The following is a 19,740-nucleotide window of genomic DNA, read 5'->3' on the forward strand; positions in this document are numbered from 1 at the left end:
ATATGAATTTTTGAACTATTTGTTCCAGTTCATTGAAGAATGCTGTTGGTAATGTGATAGGGATTGCATCGAATCTGTATATTGCTTTGGGCAGGATGGCCATTTTGTCTATATTAATTCTTCCTAGCCAAGAGCATGGGATGAGTTTCCATTTGTTAGTGTCCTCTTTAATTTCTCTCAAGAGTGTCTTGTAGTTTTCAGGGTATAGGTCTTTCACTTCCTTGGTTAGGTTTCTTCCTATTTTATTCTTTCGGATGCAATAGTGAATGGAATTGTTTTCCTGATTTCTCTTCCTATTAGTTCATTGTTAGCGTATAGGAAAGTCACAGATCTCTGTGTATTAATTTTATATCCTGCAACTTTGCTGAATTCCGATATTAGTTCTAGTAGTTTTGGAGTGGAGTCTTTAGGGTTTTTATGTACAATATCATGTCTTCTGTAAATAGTGACAGTTTGACTTCTTCTATACCAATCTGGATTCCTTGTATTTCTTTGTTTTGTCTAAACGCCGTGGCTAGGACCTCCAGTACTATGTTGAATAACAGTGGGGAGAATGGGCATCCCTGTCTTGTTCCTGATCTCAGAGGAAAATCTTTCAACTTCTCGCTGTTCAGTATGATGTTGGCTGTGGGTTTATCATATATGGCCTTTATTATGTTGAGGTACTTGCCCTCTATACCCATTTTGTTGAGAGTTTTTATCATGAATGGATGTTGAATTTTGTCAAATGCTTTTTCAGCATCTATGGAGATGATCATGTGGTTTTTGTCTTTCTTTTTGTTGATGTGGTGGATGATGTTGATGGATTTTCGAATGTTGTACCATCCTTGCATCCCTGGGATGAACCCCACTTGGTCATGGTGTATGATCCTTTTGATATACTGTTGAATTCTGTTTGCTAATATTTTATTGAGTATTTTTGCATCTACATTCATCAGGGATATTGGTCTGTAATTTTCTTTTTTGGTGGGGTCTTTTCCTGGTTTTGGTATTAGGGTGATGTTGGCTTCATAGAATGAGTTTGGGAGTATTCCCTCTTCTTCTATTTTGTGGAACACTTTAAGGAGAATGGGTATTATGTCTTCTCTGTGTGTCTGATAAAATTCCGAGGTAAATCCGTCCGACCCAGGGGTTTTGTTCTTGGGTAGTTTTTTGATTACTGTTTCAATTTCTTTGCTTGTAATTGGTTTGTTTAACTTTTGTGTTTCTTCCTTGGTCAGTCTTGGGAGGTTGTATTTTTCTAGGAAGTTGTCCATTTCTTCTAGGTTTTCCAGCTTGTTGGCATATAGGTTTTCATAGTAGTCTTTAATAATTCTTTGTATTTCTGTGGAGTCTGTCGTGATTTTTCCATTCTCATTTCTGATTATGTTGATTTGTGTTGACTCTCTTTTTCTCTTAATAAGTTGGGCTAGAGGCTTATCTATTTTGTTTATTTTCTCAAAGAACCAGCTCTTGGTTTCGTTGATTTTTGCTATTGTTTTATTCTTCTCAATTTTGTTTATTTCTTCTCTGATCTTTATTATGTCCCTCCTTCTGCTGACTTTAGGCCTCATTTGTTCTTCTTTTTCCAGTTTTAATAATTGTGATGTTAGACTATTCATTTGGGATTGTTCTTCCTTCTTCAAGTGTGCCTGGATTGCTATATACTTTTCTCTTAAGACTGCTTTCACTGCATCCCATAGAAGTTGGGGCTTTGTGTTGTTGTTGTCATCTGTTTCCATATATTGCTTAATCTCTATTTTAATTTGGTCATTGATCCATTGATTATTTAGGAGCATGTTGTTAAGCCTCCATGTGTTTGTCAGCCATTTTGCTTTCTTTGTACAGTTTATTTCTAGTTTTATACCTTTGTGGTCTGAAAAGTTGGTTGGTAGAATTTCAGTCTTTTGGAATTTACTGAGGCTCTTTTTGTGGCCTAGTATGTGGTCTATTCTGGAGAATGTTCCATGTGGACTTGAGAAGAATGTGGATCCTGTTGCTTTTGGATGTAGAGTTCTATAGATGTCTATTAGGTCCATCTCTTCTAGTGTGTTGTTCAGTGCCTCTGTGTCCTTACTTATTTTCTGTCTGGTGAATCTATCCTTCAGAGTGAGTGGTGTGTTGAAGTCTCCTAAAATGACTGCATTGCATTCTATTTACTCCTTTAATTCCGTTAGTATTTGTTTCACATATGCTGGTGCTCCTGTATTGGGTGCATATATATTTATAATGGTTATATCCTCTTGTTGGACTGAGCCCTTTACCATTATATAATGTCCTTCTTTATCACTTGTTACTTTCTTTGTTTTGAAGTCTATTTTGTCTGATACTAGTACTGTCACACCTGCTTTTTTCTCCCTGTTGTTTGCATGAAATATCTTTTTCCATCCCTTGTCTTTTAGTCTGTGCATGTCTTTGGGTTTGAGGTGAGTCTCTTGTAAGCAGCATGCGTCTTGCTTTTTTTATCCATTCTATTACTCTGTGTCTTTTGATTGGTGCATTCCACCCATTTACATTTAGGGTGATTATTGAAAGATATGTACTTATTGCCATTGCAGGCTTTAGGTTCATGGTTACCAAAGGTTCAAGGTTAGCTTCTTTACTACCTTACCGTCTAACTTAATTCACTTATTGAGCTATTATAAACACAGTCTTATGATTCTTTATTTCTCTCCCTTCTTATTCCTCCTCCTCCATTCTTCATATGTTAGGTGTTTTATTCTGTACTCTTTTCTGTTTCCTTTCCTGCTTTTGTGGGTAGTTGATTTTATTTTTTGCCTTTAGTTAGTATTTGGTTGGTTTGCTTTCTTTGCTGTGATTTTATTTTCTCTGGTGACATCTATTTAGCCTTAGGAGTGCTCCCATCTAGAGAAGTCTCTCTAAAATACCCTGTAGAGGTGTTTTGTGGGAGGCAAATTCCCTCAACTTTTGCTTTTCTGGGAATTGTTTAACCCCTCGTTCATATTTAAATGATAATCGTGCTGGATACGGTATTCTTGGTTGAAGGCCCTTGTGTTTCATTGCGTTAAATACGTCATGCCATTCTCTTCTGGCCTGTAAGGTTTCTGTTGAGAAGTCTGATGATTGCCTGATGGGTTTTCCTTTGCAGGTGAACTTTTTTCTCTCTCTAGCTGCCTTTAAAACTCTGTCCTTGTCCTTGATCTTTGCCATTTTAATTATTATGTGTCTTGATATTGTCCTCCTTGGGTCCCTTGTGTTGGGAGTTCTGTGTGCTTCCCTGGTCTGAGCAACTATTTCCTCCCCCTGTTTGGGGAAGTTTTCAGCAATTATTTCTTCAAATACACTTTCTATGCCTTTTTCTCTCTCTTCTTCTTCTGGAATCTCTATAGTACGGATATTGTTCCTTTTGGATTGGTCACACAGTTCTCTTATTATTCTTTCATTTCTGTAGATCGTTTTATCTCTCTCTGTGTCAGTTTCTCTGCATTCCTGTTCTCTGGTTTCTGTTCCATTAACGGCCTCTGGCATCTCATCCATTCTTTTAAGTCCTTCCAGAGATTGTGTTATTTCTGTACTCTCCCTCTCTATTTTGTCCATTAGCTCTTGCATTTTTCTCTGCAGCTCCATCAGCATGGTTATGACCTTTATTTTGAATTCTTTTTCAGGAAGATTGGTTAGGTCTGTCTCCCCAAGCTCCTTCTCAGGGGTTGTCTCTGTTAGTCTGGTCTGCATCAAATTCTTCAGCCTTTTCATGGCGATAGAGGTAATTATCAGGAGCTGGCGCATGTGTCAGCTGGGAGAATGTCCCTTCTTGCTCGTTGGTGTCCTTCCTTTCCTGTGAGAACGGCGACCCCTAGGGGCTTGTGCTGGGCAGCTGCATGCAGACGGGGCCTCTAAGTCTGGCCCGGGCGACTGCTGTGGGCATGGCCAGACTCAGGCTGCTGCTCTGCTATGGCAGAGCCGTGCAGGAGGCGGAACGGCTGGAAGGCTGTTTATCGCTCTGAGGAGCCTCAGAGCTCCACTGCCTCCTAGGAGGTTAGGGTTCCTGGAGTTCCCCGGGATTCCCAGCCTCTGGGCTGAGTGCGCCGGGACTCTTCCATCCAGCTGTGAGGCCCCTGTCCCTTTAAGACTTTCAAAAAACACTTGCTTTTCTTTTGTCCCAGGGGCGCTGGCTGTGGGGACCCGATCGCAGAATTTACCGTCCTGTTTCCCTAGTACCCAGCACCCCACGCACTGTGTGTCTGAGCTTCCAGCGTGGATGGCTATGGCTGGGTGTTTAGCAGTCCTGGGCTCCCTCTCCCTCCCCACTCTGACTCCTCTCATTCCGTCAGGAGCTGGGGTCGGGGGTGCTCAGTTCCCGCCAGGCCTGCGGCTTGTATCTCACCCCCTTCGCAAGGCGCTGTGTTCTTGCAGATGTAGATGTAGCCTGGGTGTTGTACTGTATCTTCTGGTCTCTCTTTTAGGAATAGTTGTATTTGTTGTATTTTCAAAAATATATATGGTTTTGAGAGGAGATTTCCACTGCTCTACTCATGCTGCCATCTTGGCTCCTCCCCCCTGTTCCTTCACTTTTTTCTTTGTTCTTATACTCCACATATGAGTGAAATCATTTGGTACTTGTCTTTTTCCACCTGGCTTATTTCACTGAGCATAATACCCTCTAGCTCCATTCATGTTGTTGCAATATTTCTTTTCTTTTTATGGCTGAATAATATTCCATTGTGTATATGTATCACATCTTTTTCCATTCATCTATTGATGGATACTTAGGTTGCATCTATGTCTTGGCTATTGCAAATAGTGCGGTGATACACAAAGGGGTGCATATATCTTTTGGGATCAGGTATTTTGTTTTCTTTGCGTAAGTTCTGAGGGGTGGAATTACTGGGTCAAATGGTATTTCTATTTTGAGCTTTTTGAGGAACCTCCGTACTGCTCTCCAGAGCAGTTGCACCAATTTACATTCCCACCAACAGTGTAGGAGGGTTCCTATTTTCTCCTCATCCTTGTCAGCATTTATTATTTCTTTTCTTTTGGATAGTGGCCATGTTAACTGGTGTGAGGTGGAATCTCACTGTGGTTTTAATTTGTATTTCCCTGATGATTAGCGATGTGGAGCGTCTTTTCATGTGCCTGTTGGCAAATTGTATTTCTTCTTTGGGGAAGTGTCTTTTCATGTCCTGCACCCATTTTTTAATTGGATTATTTGTTTTTTTGGGTGTTGAGGTGTATTAGTTCTTTTTATACTTTGGGTGTTAACCACTTATCAGATGAATCATTTCCAAATGTATTTTCCCATATTGCAGGGTGCCTTTCTGTTCTGCTGATTGTGTCCTTTGTTGTAGAAGCTTTTTAGTTTGATGGAGTCCCACTTGTTCATTTTTTATTTTGTTTCCCTTGTCCAAGGAAATGTGTCCAATAAAAAACTGCTCACGCTTATTTTTAAGAGCTTTTTACCAGTGTTTTTTTCCTGAGAGATTTATGTCTTCATGTCTTATATGTAGGTCTTTAATCCATTTCATGTTTATATTTATGTATGGAGTTAGACAGTTTCATTCTCTTACATGTAGCTGTCCAGTTTTCCCAACAAAATTTACTGAAGAGACTGTCATTTCCCCATTGTATATCCATGACTCCTTTTGTCATATATTAATTGAGCATATATGTGTGGGTTATTTCTTGCTTCTCTGTTCTGTTCCATTACTCTAGAATCTGTTCTTGTGCCAGTTCCATCCTGTTTTGATTACTTTAGCTATGTAGTATAGCTTGAAGTTAGGGTGTGAAATACCTGCAGCTTTGGTCTTCTTTCTCAGAATTGCTTTGGCTATTGGAGTCTTTTGTGGTTCCATATGAGTTTTAGGATTATCTGCTCTAGTTGGCTGAAAAATCCTATTGGTATTTTCATAGAGACTGCACTAAATCTAAATTGCTTTGGGCAGGATGGCCATTTTGACAATATTAATTCTTACTATCCATGAACATGGGATAGATTTCCATTTATTGGTGTCTTCTTTAGTTTTTCTCATGAGTGTCTTGTAGTTTTCAGAGTATAGGTCTTTCACCTCCTTGGTTAGGTTTATTCCTTGTTGAGGCAACTGTAAATGGAGTTATTTTCCTGATTTCTCTTCTGCTAGTTTGTTGTTAGTGTATGGGAATGCAACAGATTTCTGTGTATTCATTTTGTATCCTGCAGCTTTGCTGAATACAGTTATTAGTTCTAGTAGTTTTTTGGAGGATTCTTTAGGGTTTTCTGTGTATAATAAGTCATCTGAAAATAGTGACAGTTTAACTTCTTCCTCACCAGTTTGGATGCCTCTATCTCTTTGTGTTGTCTGATTGCCGTGGCTCCCTTGATATGTTTTTTTTTTAAACCTTCTTTGAGTTAAGAAAGGAAACCTGTTTCTTCCTTTGAAATAAGGCTAAGTGCTAGGTAAGTACCTTATTGTCTTGCCTGCATTGGTTTGGATAATTTCTGAGTGGCTTTTAGAATATGGGGTTTGAATTCAGGAACCTTTGTATAATTTGGTTCAAGAAATATATCCTAGTCTTATAAAGTGCGTCAGTAACTTCCTTGTTGGCTGTCAGGTACAGGAATTCTGGACTGGGAATGACCAATCCTGGGATGCCCTCTTCAAAGTTGGGAAAAGGGGAATAGATGGAACGTGCTTCTTGTAATCTGAGGACCAGGGTAGCCCGTCTGGATCTGCGTGGAACAGTGTGCACTGTCAGAATCCTCAGAGACATCCTATCACCTAGGAGTGACCTGCTCTCAGGAAAGCTAGTACCACCTCTCCAGACTGTAGCTGTGCTTATTTGTGAAATGGTGATAATAAGGCCCATTCCACAGGGCTCATAAAAGTGCACCTATATCAGTAGTAGACCATAAAGGGGAGGGATTATTGTTGCTGTCATTGTCATTATTAGGGCAGTGGACATTCTCAGGCTGACTTTCCAGAGTGAACTAACAGGACATGCACTGGAACACATAGCTCAGAAGGTATTGAGGTTTCTGGCAGGGTGAGGTCTGCTCTCCTTAGCCAGTTCTCCTTGCTGCTGACCCCTCATCCCAGTGCCACCTGAAACCATCTCTGCTGCTGCTCTGGAGCATCTCCTTCCAGACACTTTGTATATTTGTTACTTTGGGGGATGGGGAGTTTGTCATGATTTCTGAGCTGATTTCTCTCTCTTTTTTTCTCTGGTAGGCGGGCAGGAAGACCTATGCCATGGTGTCCAGCTGCTCAACCAGCCATTCTCTGGCCTCAGAACTCATGGAGTCCAATGATGGGCATGAAGAGATCATTAAGGTAAGCTTAGTTCACCTCCACGTTTTCTCCCTACAGGCATGTAAGAGGGAGCAGCTTAATTTGCCAAAGGGAGCTTGTGGTTTGGTTAGGAAAAATCAGACCCATGATGTGGCTTCCCAGTCACCTCCTGGAAAGATCTTAGTTAACAACACTGCCAGTTGGTAGTGACTTTGGAGCAACCCGGCTGCGGGCATGGAGAAGGATGGGATGACCTTTCTAGGTGCCTATCTGTTGTCCATATTTAACTGTTGGAAGTTGTGGAGACAGGTGGGAGGTGTTTATGGGACTTATTTTATAAATTAAAATACTTCTGTTATTTTTTTAAAAAATAGCTTTGTGAGATATAATTCATATATCATATAGTCGGCTCAGTTAAAGTGTAAAATTCAGTGGTTTATAGTACATTCACAGAATTGTGCAGCCATCACCACTATTAATTCCAGAACATTTTTATTTATTCACTCCTTCCAGATCCTGGCAATCACCAGTCTTATTTCTGTCTCTATGGATTTGCCTCTTCCAGACATTTCATATAAGTGGAATCATTCAACATGAGGCCTTTTGTGTCTGCCTTCTTTTACTTAGCATATTTTCAGGGTTCAGCCATGTTGTAAATCATAAGTCAGTACTTATTCCTTTTAATGGTTAAATAATACTCCCTTAGATGCTACCCAGTCCTCAACTGATGAATGTTTGGGTTGTTCCCACTTTCTGGCTTTTATGAATAATGTGGTATAAAAATTCATGTACAAATTTTTGTGTGCACATGTTTTCAGTTCTCTTGGTATATACCTAGGAATGGAATTGCTAGGTCATATGGTGACTATAGTTAATCCTTTGAGAAACTACCATACTTTTTTCTAAAGCATCTGCTCCTTTTTATATTCCCACCAGTATGTATGAAAATTCCAGTTTCTCTACATCTTCACTACACTTGTTATTATTTGTTTGGTTTTTGTTTGTTTGTTTGTTTGTTTTTTGTTACAGCCACCCTAATAGATGGGAAGTGGTATCTAGTTGTGGTTTTAATTTGCATCTTCCTAATGACATCTTACTGTATGCTTATTGCCCATTTGTGTATCTTCTTTGAAGAAATATTTATTCAAATCCTTGGCCCATTTAAAAATTCAATTAATTTTTCAGCAGTTAAATTTATTGATATGTAAGGGTTCCTTGTATATTCTAGATACTTGATCCTTATCTGATATATAATTTGGAAATATTAAAAAAAATTTTTCCCATCTCATGGAGTTTTTTTCTTTTTTTAATTATGTCCTTTGAAACAGAAGTTTTTAATTTGGTGAAATCCAATTTACTTTTTTTGTCCTCTTATCGTTTATACTTTTGGTATTGTATCTAAGAGGGCTTTCCCTAACCCGGATCACAAATATTTATCCTTATATTTCTTCAAAGAGTTGTAGTTTTAGTTCTTATGAGTATGTCATGATCCATTTTGGGGGAATTCTTGTTGTGTATGATGTGAGGAACGGGTCCAGCTTCATTTGCATGTGGATGTACATTTTTACTAGCATTTGTTGAAAAGACTGTTCTTTCCCCCATTGAATTGTCTTGGAATCCTTGTCAAAAAGTCAGTTGAGTGTATTATTTTTATATTATTATTGTTTCTGGACTTTCAGTCATATTCCATGGTTCTGTGTGTCTATCTTTATGCCACTCCCACACTATCTTATTATTGCTTTGTAGTAACTTGTTTCTTTGTCAAGATCATTTTAGCTATTTAGGGAACTTTGCACTTCCATGTGAATTTTAGGGTCAGTTTGTCAGTTTTTGCAAGGAAGCCAGCTTCGATTTTTATAGAAATTGTGCTGAATCTGTAGGTCGATTTGGGAAGTGTTGCCATCTTAATAATATTGTTTTGCAATCTACGAAAATGGATGTTTGTTCATTTTTTTGGTTCTTTTATTTCTTTCAACAATTCTGTAATTTTCAGAATACAAATTTTGAAATTTGTTAAATTTATTTCTAGTATTTTTTTCTTTATGTTGTTATTACAAATAGAATTGTTTTCTTAATTTCATTTTTGGATTGTTCATTGATAGTGTATAGAGATACAGCTATTTTTTATATATTGATCTTGTTTCTTACAACCTTGCTGAACTCATTTATTTGTTCTAAGAGTTTTTTTTTTAGTGGATTCCTTAGGATAATCTATCTACATGATACGTCATCTGCAAATAGAGATAGTTTTACCTCTTCCTTTCCAGTCTGGATGCCTTTAATTAATTTCTTTTTCTTACTGAAAGTCGTTGCATGGCCCTTGATTGTGTATCCTCTCATTTTACTATACACAGGTACTTTTTCAAAAAATAAAATTGTATTATATACTGTATTCTGCCATTTGCTTGTAACATTTGTTGTCCATGAATGTAAATGTCTGGCATTCTAATGGCTGCATAGTATTCTATTGTAGACATATCACAAGTTGGACATTTTGTATGTTTCCATTTTTGTAGACATAAATAATTTTGCTGAACATACATGTTACTAAACTGTATATTTTATAAGTAATAAGGAAATATTAATTGTAAAATATCCAAACATGGTGTACACAAAAAAATTTGTAGGTCTGTTTTACAACCCCCTTTCTATGTATTTGTGTTTGTGTGTGTGTTTGTGTGTGTGTGTGTGTGTGTGTGTGTGTGTGTGTGTGTGTGTGTGTGTGTTTATTCTAGCTTACCTAAATTAATTTCATTAGGAAAATTTCTAAAAGTAGATTTGGTATATGTCAAAGACTACTGAGTAGATTTATAGTTTTAAGTCTTCTGACCTGAAATTGCCACCCAGAAAGCTCATAATAACAGTTTACGCACCTGCCAGCAGTATATGGGACTGCCTGTATGGAATTAATTTAACTGGAGGTTTCTTAACTAAATAGTGTTGTCTTCTTTATTTCAGGTGTACTTGAAGGGGAGGTCTGGAGACAAGGTGATTCATGAAAAGAATATTAACCAGCTGAAGAGTGAAGTTCAGTATATCCAGGAGGTGGGCACCCTTTCCCTCTGTACAAATGACCTAAGTAATTTTTCTAAATCTCACATTTTTAGGAGCTCCCTTCTTTTGTGGGTTCTGATTTTCTCCTTTCTGCTCTCTTCATATCTCCAAAGGGCCACCAAGTGCCCTCACGTATCAGATGTCATTTGGGACCCTTCCATTAATCAACCAAGCTATTAATCAACAAATACTTATTAAGCACCATGTGCCTAATGCTATCCCCCTGCCATCCTTTCTAACATTGCTAGCTTTGCACCCCTAACTTTTCCTTACCCTCACTCTGGCTCATGTTTTTCCTAGGCACTTGTTGCCATATAACATATTACATGTTTTACTTATTTGCCTTTTGTGTTGTCCCCCCAACTCAAATGTTAGCTCCTCCAGGGGCAGGAAGTATGTTAATTTTATTGCTTGTGTAGTAGGAACTGGGCTGCAGCCCCACTTGACTAGGTCCTTTCTGCCCCCAGCCAGTGCTCAGGACAGTACTGACTCACAGGAGTACAAGTTGGGGACAGGCACAAAGGTGGGTGAGATAGTGTGCTGTCGTTCAGTGTCCAAAGCTAAAGTTTCTTGCCCTGCCCTCCCCTCCCAGGCCAGGAACTGCCTACAGAAGCTCCGGGAGGATATAAGTAGCAAGCTTGACAGAGATCCCGGAGATTCTCTCCATGGACAGGACACACAGGTAATAGGAAACGGTCCAGGGTTGGGTCCCGACCAAGGAGGTGGGGTTGTGCCAGGCAGTCCCATTTGTCTGTCACCTAGTGGGTGCTGCATATGACGCCAGTGCCAGGAAGGGAGAGCATACAGGCGGTGCTAGCTTCTCTGAGCGCTCACAAGCCTTGTTAGGGCTCCCCAGCAGATGAGCGCTTGGCATTTACACATATCAGCCTGTATGTAAGTATACTTCCTGAAACACTGTACAAAAGTTGAATATATGTAAATAAAATGATCATTAGGTTGTTGGTGAAACCTCTTATCATAAGGGTTCTGTGATCAGTCTTCTTGTAATACAAAGTCTTTTAAAACAATCATCTTTAAATCCAAACTTTTCATAAATTGATCTTGCCTAATTTGAGTTGATACCTATAGTGTAAATTGGAAGTCTTGGTCCTTGTCTGTTATTTATCTGTGTATATAACTACCTCTGCTCTGGGACTGGAAGCTCCTGGAGATAGGTTTCACCCACCCAACTCTGTCCCTACACCTAGCACAGGGTCTGGGATGCAGAAGTTCATTAGTGAATGCTTGTTAAACTGAACTGCTTGGAGAAGCCTTCTTGAGGTGGATAATCCTGGGATCCTGCTTTACAGCTTTTCTAAAATTTGAGGATAGAAATGTCCTTAGGAGAGCAGAACTGTCTTCGCCATGAGTTCGCCCTCATTCTCCTTAGATTCTGAGTTGTATCTCCTTCATTTGCTTTTGGTTTGGGTGGGGTAGTCTTTCACCACTGACCTCTGCCCTCATTCTCCTGAGGGAAACAGTGACCTAGCAGCTAGGGCCAGCGCAGTTCCTCTTTCGCCTGGGGGTGTTCTAGGCTTGTGTATTAGACTGCCCCTATTCATTTTGTTTTGGCTGAAAATAGGACTCTGACTTTCTGGCTGGTGGGAGGTGCTTTCACAGGTGACTAAGAGCCTAATGTCCTCAGAGACTGGCCCCAGAGCCCAGGCCCCTTGTTTGCACGAACCAGCAGCCCTATGATGAGTAATCAGGCTTTGGGCTGGAAAGAATTGCAGCAAAGGCTGCTTCCCCTTTTGACTTACGCTTTGTCAAACCCTGTCTCTGGATCCCTGAGGGGCAAGGAAGACTGCTTGTGGCAGGCAGCTGCTTGTATTCTCTGGGCCATGGGGGCTAAGCCTGCATATATTTCAGTCTGCTGAAAGGCTTTTAGCCTGAGGTCTCCATCATCCTCTCTACAAGGCTTGAGCATTTCCTGTCAAGGTCGCACATGTTGCTCCATTACCTTTCCTTTCCATTTTCCAATAGAGCACTGGAAGTATTTTCCCTCCCCTCCCCTCCCCTCCCCTCCTTTCTCCTCTTCTTTCTTTCCCTCCCTCCCTCCCTCCTTCCTTCCTTCCCTCCTTCCCTCCCTCCCTCCTTCCTTCCTTCCCTCCCTCCCTCCCTCCTTTCCAAAATTTGAGATCTTATTAGGAGAATAATGTTCAAAGTTGGTTATTTGGGGCTCTTAAGTACCAATTTTATTTTTCTTTGAACAGGTGATGTTAGAAAAGCCAAATGTCTTTAGTCAAAGTCCCACAACCCTATATAGCAGTCCACCTGAGGTAGGTAACAGGGAAACAATGCTAATTACTGCTTAGCCAGGAGGCAAGATAGCCTCCTCCCTGGTCCCATTTTTTTCTCTCTCACTAAATATAAGAGTAATACTTGCTGTAAGAATTCAGTTTGAAAAAAACACTCAAACAGTGGAGAAACACAGAGAGTGGCAGTTCCTCCGCCATTCCCACCCCTGGGTGTGCCCACTGTGAGCACGCTGTAGCAGGTGGGCTCTTTCCGAGCAGCATTTCACAGCCTTCACTGACCGCTGACCTTGGGAGCTTCCGAGGATGGGATGACCGAGGATGGGATGACCGTGAGCCACCCCTAGAGACTGTAATCATTCTCAGATGTGGCTGCAGCACTGCAGCTTTTAAAAGCTCTTTGGGTGATTCTAAGGTTTAGCCAAAGTACCAGTATTTAGAGTGTTTTCTTATACACAGGCAACCATATTTAAATACCAGATGTATGTATATATAAATATGTACAGATTATAAATGTTACTCCTTGCTTTTTAGACTTCTTTCCATGTTAGTACATGCAGATCTACCTCATTCTTTTGAATAATGTATATTTCCTTCTGGGGGTGTCCTTTTTAAAAAAAAATTGTCTCCAGTTTATTAAGGTATAATTGATAAATATGGCTGTACTTTTTACAAAATGACATTTGTTATTACATTTTTCTGTGAGTATATAATAATAGAAGACATGATTCTTATAGAAAATTTGAGGAATTCAGATACAGAAAAGTAAAAGAAGAAAAAATGTCAATTGTGGTCTATGCAGATTAAAAACAGCTTGGTGAAATTTCCTTTGTCTCTCCGCAAATATGTATTTACCATACTGAGATTATACTATGTGTAGCATTTTTTTGTATTTGTTTTTTTATTTGGGTGGGTATGTTTCTAGATTGGGTTTTTTGATCCTCTTGTGCGGGATTGAAGCAGCCCTACCCATCGGTTCAGGGCACATTGTTATCATTTATCCTGTAAAGTCCTCTCACTGGTTTCCTTTGGGTTTTTTTTTTTTTTTTTTTTGCCTGTCCTGTCCCTCACTGAAAAGTTCTCATTCTAACATATTCAATATATGATTTAAATATGCCTTTTAAATTTGTTCAATTTTCATAATTAACTTGTGCTATATATCTGTTTTTTCCTTTTTTATCCCACACCATGTTTTTAGGATCTGTGTTGCTGTGTTAAAATCTTGTTTGTTGTTTCTGACTCCTAGATGTTGTTTTATAACTCCCTTTTTTCTCTTCATACTGTATCATAAAAATTTTACATGTCATTAGATACCCTTATGAAAATACCATTTGAAATGAACACATATTAGTTATGCTGCAGGAGCCTTTTAAATCATTCTCACCTGCCCAGCAGCTTAAGTGCAGACCCTGCAGAACTGACCTGATAACTAACTAGCAGCTAGATTTGGAGTATTGTGATTCTGGCCGCACACTTTCAATGGGCAGTTTCCCTTCCCCCAAACCTACGTATTTGGCAAACATGTGCTGGCAACACGGTACAGTAATGACTGGTGTTACCTGTTTGGCCTCTTTCTTCTCAAAAGCCCCAAGTGCTACCAGATAATATCTTACTTATTTCTGAGGTAGCCTGTAAGGCAGGGCATGGTGAGCAGTCTCTTCACGGCCTCACAGAGGAGAAATGAGGCCCACAAGACTCAGTAATGATGCAGTGCCTGGGACCCTGTGCTCTTCCTCCCATCTGGGAGCTCTGTGCTCCAGCTGGAAGCAGCTGCTGCTTCTCACTGGGCAAGACAGGGAAAGGTTTTCCATCACACTCCCAGGGAGCTGGTGACTGAAGTGTCTGGTGCTGGGTGGCAGAGGTGGGGGCAAGACCCTACATGCCAGCTCAGCCCTACCCACCGACCCACGATCGGCTGTGCTGGGGTGAGCCTCAGAGGAGCCTTGATGACACAGCCTTTCCCTACAACAGGTCAGATTCCTGGGCTCCTTGGGCACTTTTGCCCTGACCCTGCCCATCCATCAGTAACTCTTTATTTGCTGACCTCTGAGCTAGGTGCAGAGAACCACAGAAGGAAGGTGTGCCTTTGGGGTGCACCCCTCGTGATGGGTGTGACACAGTCCCTGCCCTTGGGGAACCATAGTCCAAAGGGGAACTGGCTCCGTGGTCTTAGGGAGCTCTAGTCTGATGGAAGAAGGACACACACAAGGAAGGCATAAACATACCTGTTAATCAGTCAGTTAATATATGTATACAAATTACTGAGTGTGTCCTAAAATAATCATGTGCTTTGAGACTAGCTGAGTTTTTATGGTTTTGAAGAGAGTGTATAAATAATTCAGAACTCCCGGGTGCCTAAGATTAAATCTCCCCTCTTATAATATGAATTCTTTTGTGAGTGTGGTCAGGATAAAGATGTTCTAAACAAGTATGTGTTGTAGGAGGACCTTTTTTTTTACCAAGTCCCAAACAGTGGCTTCACCCGCTTTCCCTGCTCCCGCTGTAGGTAGACGCCTCCACAGATGGGGATGTTGAGAGTCTAAGGAAGACTGTGCGGGACTTGCTTCGTAAGCTTCAGGAGGCTGAGTGGCAGCACCAGTCAGACCGTATGGATTTTGAGGTGAGATTGGGATCTGGGGAGAAGGTGCCCCAAGGGCTGGGTCACTGGATTAGGGTGCCGGTGACTTTGCATGGACTTCATGTTTTTTCTGGCTGGGTGCCACCAACTGGAAAGGCTTGGCTCTGAGGCTGAGGAGCCCTTCCTGTCTGCTTTTCTGTTTCCTGGATATTTACAGTTTTTGCTGCCTAAGGCTGACCCACAGTTCTCAGATCAGCTCTTGATTCTCTGCTGTGCTAAGGTTGAGTGGTGGTGTTGGTCTGGTAATTCAGAAGTTGTTTCTGTAAGTACCATGATCAGAATTACTGGGCTCTAGGTACCATGTAGGCAAGGACTGTTACTGTCAAGTTCACCACTCTATCCCCAAGTATCTGGCACAATACCTTTTGTAAGGTGGGAACCTCTTAAGTGTGGATTGGGTGAGTGGATGAATCAGTGTGGTTATAGAAAGAGCTGTGCCCATGGACTTAGATCAAGTCTTGGCTTTACTATGCAGAGCTTTGTGTTCTTCAATGAGTGTGTCAATTATTGTTATAAAAACAATACAGGACTACAGAAGATTAAAAAATTATATTAGTCTATAGAGACAGTGAAAGCCCCCCACTATTAACAGTGTCTGGAAATACTTTCTAGACAATTCTTTGAGTATAAAATGAGGTACACTGGGCAGTTTTTCTAACTACTCTGTGTGGGACACTGTTATCTGCTATTATTCACCCACATGTAAAGTATTTATGTCATATATATATAATGATAGGATTATGCCCTGCCCAAGCATGCTGGCATTTGGTAGAGAGAGGAAGGCCAGTCTGAACTCTTCTTTTTCATGGGACTAAGAGAGAATTTTTGAGAAGAACATCGAAGGTGAGGAAGAAGTACACTGAGAATGACCAACTGCCTTGAGAGTAAGTGAAGCAGTATTTGAGCAAGTAATTTCACCTTTCTAATTTCAACTTTTGTGAAAAGGGGTCATGAACTCCACCTCACAAGTTTGGTGTATGGATTGAGTGACGTGTTATGTGTAAATATATTTAATACTCTAGAGAGTTTAGAAATACAAGATATGCTACCTTTTCCTTAGTGATCAATTTAACAAGTGGGTTTTCCTATCCTAAATTGTCTGGACTTAGGGTAATACTTAGTCTGGTGTGGACAGGTTTTCAGTAAAAGAGTTTGCTACATCTATTTTGGACTGCACAATTTGGATAATTTGTTTGGCAGTGTACCAGTTTGGTGACCATCTGTTTCCCAGCTTTTTGGAGCAGAACAGGAAGAAGCAGAAGTTAAGGCTGTAGCATGGAACAGATTGTGAATTTTGGAAAGGCATTACTTCATAGTGCCTCTCAATGTAGAACTAGGTTGGTTTTGGCTACAAATGGAGGGTTCTGCTAGCCCTGGGTTTCAAAGCTTGAGCAAAGTGTCCTGAGTAAAAGCCTGAAAGCTAGAAGGTCCCTGACAGCTGTAGCCACATGCCTGTGGTTTCTTAGAAGAGGCGACCCTTTGGCCCCCATGGCATGTGGCACCAACCTGCAATAGGAGGTGCTCTGTGGGTTGTTCCCACTGGGGGGTAGGTTGTCATACCCTTTTATGACTAAGAGGTTCCTTTAAGGCAGGGGTGGCTGGAGCTACAGGAACAGATGTGGCAGGGGAGTGTGGTTTTTTTCCCCTTTATGATTCTACAGCAGGTTGTGAAGATCAGTCTGTGACCCATTAATATTCTCCATGCACATATCAGCCTGGGTGCATTATTTATATACAGAAATGAGAGGCCTTGTTTTTATGTTCCTGCCCATGAGGCTGGCCTGTTCCAGGCTAATATGAGTCATTTAACGGCTTTTCTCAATCTTTACTAGTGAATTAGAATCTCTAGTCTACTTTTCTGAACCTGGAAGTAGGAAGGGCAAGATTGTCAGTACCATGAAAACCACCTGCCATTAAGCATGGGTTTTCCGTGCTGCTGGTTATTTTCTGTCCCAAGGATTTGCAGTGAGTTTGCTCTGGATGGGGCTGGTGTGCAGATGGACATGTCCCTTTACACGTCATCCTGTGCTTTGCTTTTACCTCCATGATTGTGACTTTGGGAGGAGCTGGACAAACTGGCTGCTGTTCCCAGGGCTGTTTAGGCTTTCCAGAAAATACCTGGATTCTTTTTAAGTCAATGTGGGGTAACTGGGAAGCACTGAAATGGATGATGAAGTAACTGGCTTCCAGCACTGGCTCTGTAATTGAATAGCTGTGTAACCTTGAAAAGGTCAGTCGACCTTTAATTATGAAAGGAGAGGGCTAGACTAGATGAACACTAATTCCATTCATAAAGTTATCCAGCAGTGACTGTGTGCCAGGTACTATGCTGGGCTCTGGGTATGTAATGGTGCTCAAGGTCTCTGCCATCATGAAGCTGATAGTCTACTGGGGGTGCACACGAGTGACTGGGCAAAACCCACTCAGTGCTATAAGAGGAAAGGGCTGTGTGCCCTCTGTGGCCCACAACAGGGCTCCTCACCTGGGCTTGGAGCTCCCTGGGAAAGGAGTATCTAAGCAAGACCTGAAGGAAAATTAAGAGTTGTCAAAATGCATGTGGGAGGAAAGGAGGCAAGTTCTTACTTTACTTTTTTATTTTAAAGTTCTGCTTCTATCCTTTCCAAATTGGCTTATCTTTGAAAAAGAGCAAATTCTTCCTGGTGCTTAGTAGCCCTTCTAGATGCCATTTGGCCTTTGTATGCAGGCTGCAATATTGCTTGAAGTGGGAGTGAGGAAGAGTGGGGAGCCAGAAGGAAGGACATGGAGATGTTCTCCTCTGGATGCTTTGCGTTTGCGTCAGTAGGAAAGCCACACTGGGCTCAGCTGGAGTGGCATTGGAGGGCTGGTGGGAATAGTAAAGAAATCAGCCATCTGGAGAGTGGTCTTACGGGTTCCAGTGTCACTCTAAAGTAGAGCTCAATCAACCATGGGCCAATTAACCCTGAAAACAGAGTTAACCTGCTAGTCTCACTGGTGGTCCTAGAGTAGTGGAGGATGGTGGTGTGTTTATCAGCTGCCTCCCCTCACCCATCACTGCACCCAGAGTGCTGGATTTTGTTTTAAGGTCTTTATCCACGTTTGCTCTCCCTGCCCCAGTCATCTCCACTTCACACATCCCCTTCCTGTGTCTTAGGTCACACTGAGCCGGTACCAGAGAGAAGCAGAACAGAGTCACGTGGCTCTTCAGAGAACAGAGGGCAGAGTGGAGCAGAAAGAGGCTGAAGTTGGGGAGCTGCAGAGGCGCTTGCTAGGCATGCAGATGGTAATTGCTGGGGTCTTGCTTTTCAGTACCTGGATGCCGAGGCCGGAGGGTGTTCTGGGACTGGCTGAACCTTGCCTTCTCCTAGCAGCTCCAGGAAATGACACTTTACAGCTTCACCTGGCAGATACCTCTCAGTACCTTTTAGCCTTTAAGGAACCAGGTCTTTCTCAACTAACTTGAGCCTTCGCTGACTAGAGTTGAACCCATTTCCATTTTAGTCCGGCTCCTGCATAACTGCCCATTTTGGGCTTTGGCAGGTTGTAAGGTTCCACTCAGCCTGGTTTCTTGGGGATTGACATCTGGCAGGTGGGCCTGGATAACACAGGGCCAGGCTCTCCCTCGGATAGCTGGGTGGGACTGGGAAATATCTGTGTGCTGAGGGTGGGAAGGGTTCTCCCAGACGGTGGTGGGTGCCACATCAAACCTGCTGGGCCTGCTGCTCCTTGTCAGCCACCCCAGGCTCAGTAGGGGCTGAGCCCCAGCCTAGTGCCCATCTCTCCACTGTAGAAATGAGTGCCATCTCCTCATCTGAGGTTTTCTTTCCTTTGGCCTATCCAGGAACAGCAGGCCTTACTGGTGAAGGTCAGAGAAGGGGAGACAGCCCTGGAGGAACTCCAGAGTGAGAATGCTGACTGCAGAGCAGAACAAGAAAAGTAAGGGCCCTTGTGAGTTGAGGGGGCAGGGAGTGAAGCAGGCCATGCAGCCTGCAGCTCACGTGTGGCCACACTGGAGAGGTAGCTGGCACTGATGTCAGATCTTCCAGCTCTGACTCACAGTGAGCCTGCTCATGGGGGGCCCCACCCAGGGAGATGCTGTTTGGGAAGCTGCCATCTCTGGATAGCTCATATTCCATGGAGCAATAACCTAAAGAAGAAGCTTTTAAAGTTTCAGAGGTAAAGTCAAGTGAGAGCTGGTGAAACATCTGCTGTTGTAGCACATTGCTGCACAAGTTGTTACCCTGCTTGTGTATGTGGTACTGTGACAGCAGAGTGTCCTCACCCCAAACCAAAAGCCAACTGGAAAGTGTTTGAGGGTAAAATCAAATAACTTCCTCACAAGTTGTGCTGACAGAAAAATACAATGTGCAGCTTTGTGAAGAGATACTGAACTTGCTGTCACTTGGAGTGACTCAGACTGGGAACCACCTGTCAGCAGGGTCATTCAGATCTCTGGGATCCTTTCTACTCCAAGGTTAGAGAGTTTTTCAAACTCCCTCTTATCAGAGGGGACCAGAGGCCCCAGATCAGTGAGCAAATATCAGGCCATTCTGGACCTTCAAGAATTTGGAAATTCTTTATACTATTGGCAGTTAAATAAGGTCTCAAATGG

The 19,740-nt window shown here is 41.8% G+C and overlaps 1 protein-coding gene across 5 annotated transcripts in view; it reads left to right on the forward strand.

The window, feature by feature from the left end:
- The window catches only part of LOC108394941 (sorting nexin 27), a 167,784-nt gene that overhangs the window by 32,094 nt on the left and 115,950 nt on the right, over nt 1-19,740 (forward strand). For 4 of the 5 annotated variants that reach the window (XM_073234635.1, XM_073234633.1, XM_073234636.1 and 1 more), the window contains 6 exons: nt 7,143-7,244; nt 10,161-10,247; nt 10,849-10,938; nt 15,018-15,131; nt 18,283-18,411; nt 18,970-19,064. In XM_073234635.1, coding sequence (XP_073090736.1) covers nt 7,164-7,244; nt 10,161-10,247; nt 10,849-10,938; nt 15,018-15,131; nt 18,283-18,411; nt 18,970-19,064 — 596 coding nt within the window. In that variant the 5' untranslated portion in view covers nt 7,143-7,163. The remainder of the gene's footprint in view (nt 1-7,142; nt 7,245-10,160; nt 10,248-10,848; nt 10,939-15,017; nt 15,132-18,282; nt 18,412-18,969; nt 19,065-19,740) is intronic. The other variant, XM_073234634.1, reaches the window with a different exon arrangement.

This window comes from Manis javanica, chromosome 4 (genome assembly GCF_040802235.1).
Source record: "Manis javanica isolate MJ-LG chromosome 4, MJ_LKY, whole genome shotgun sequence".
Lineage (NCBI taxonomy): Eukaryota > Metazoa > Chordata > Mammalia > Pholidota > Manidae > Manis > Manis javanica.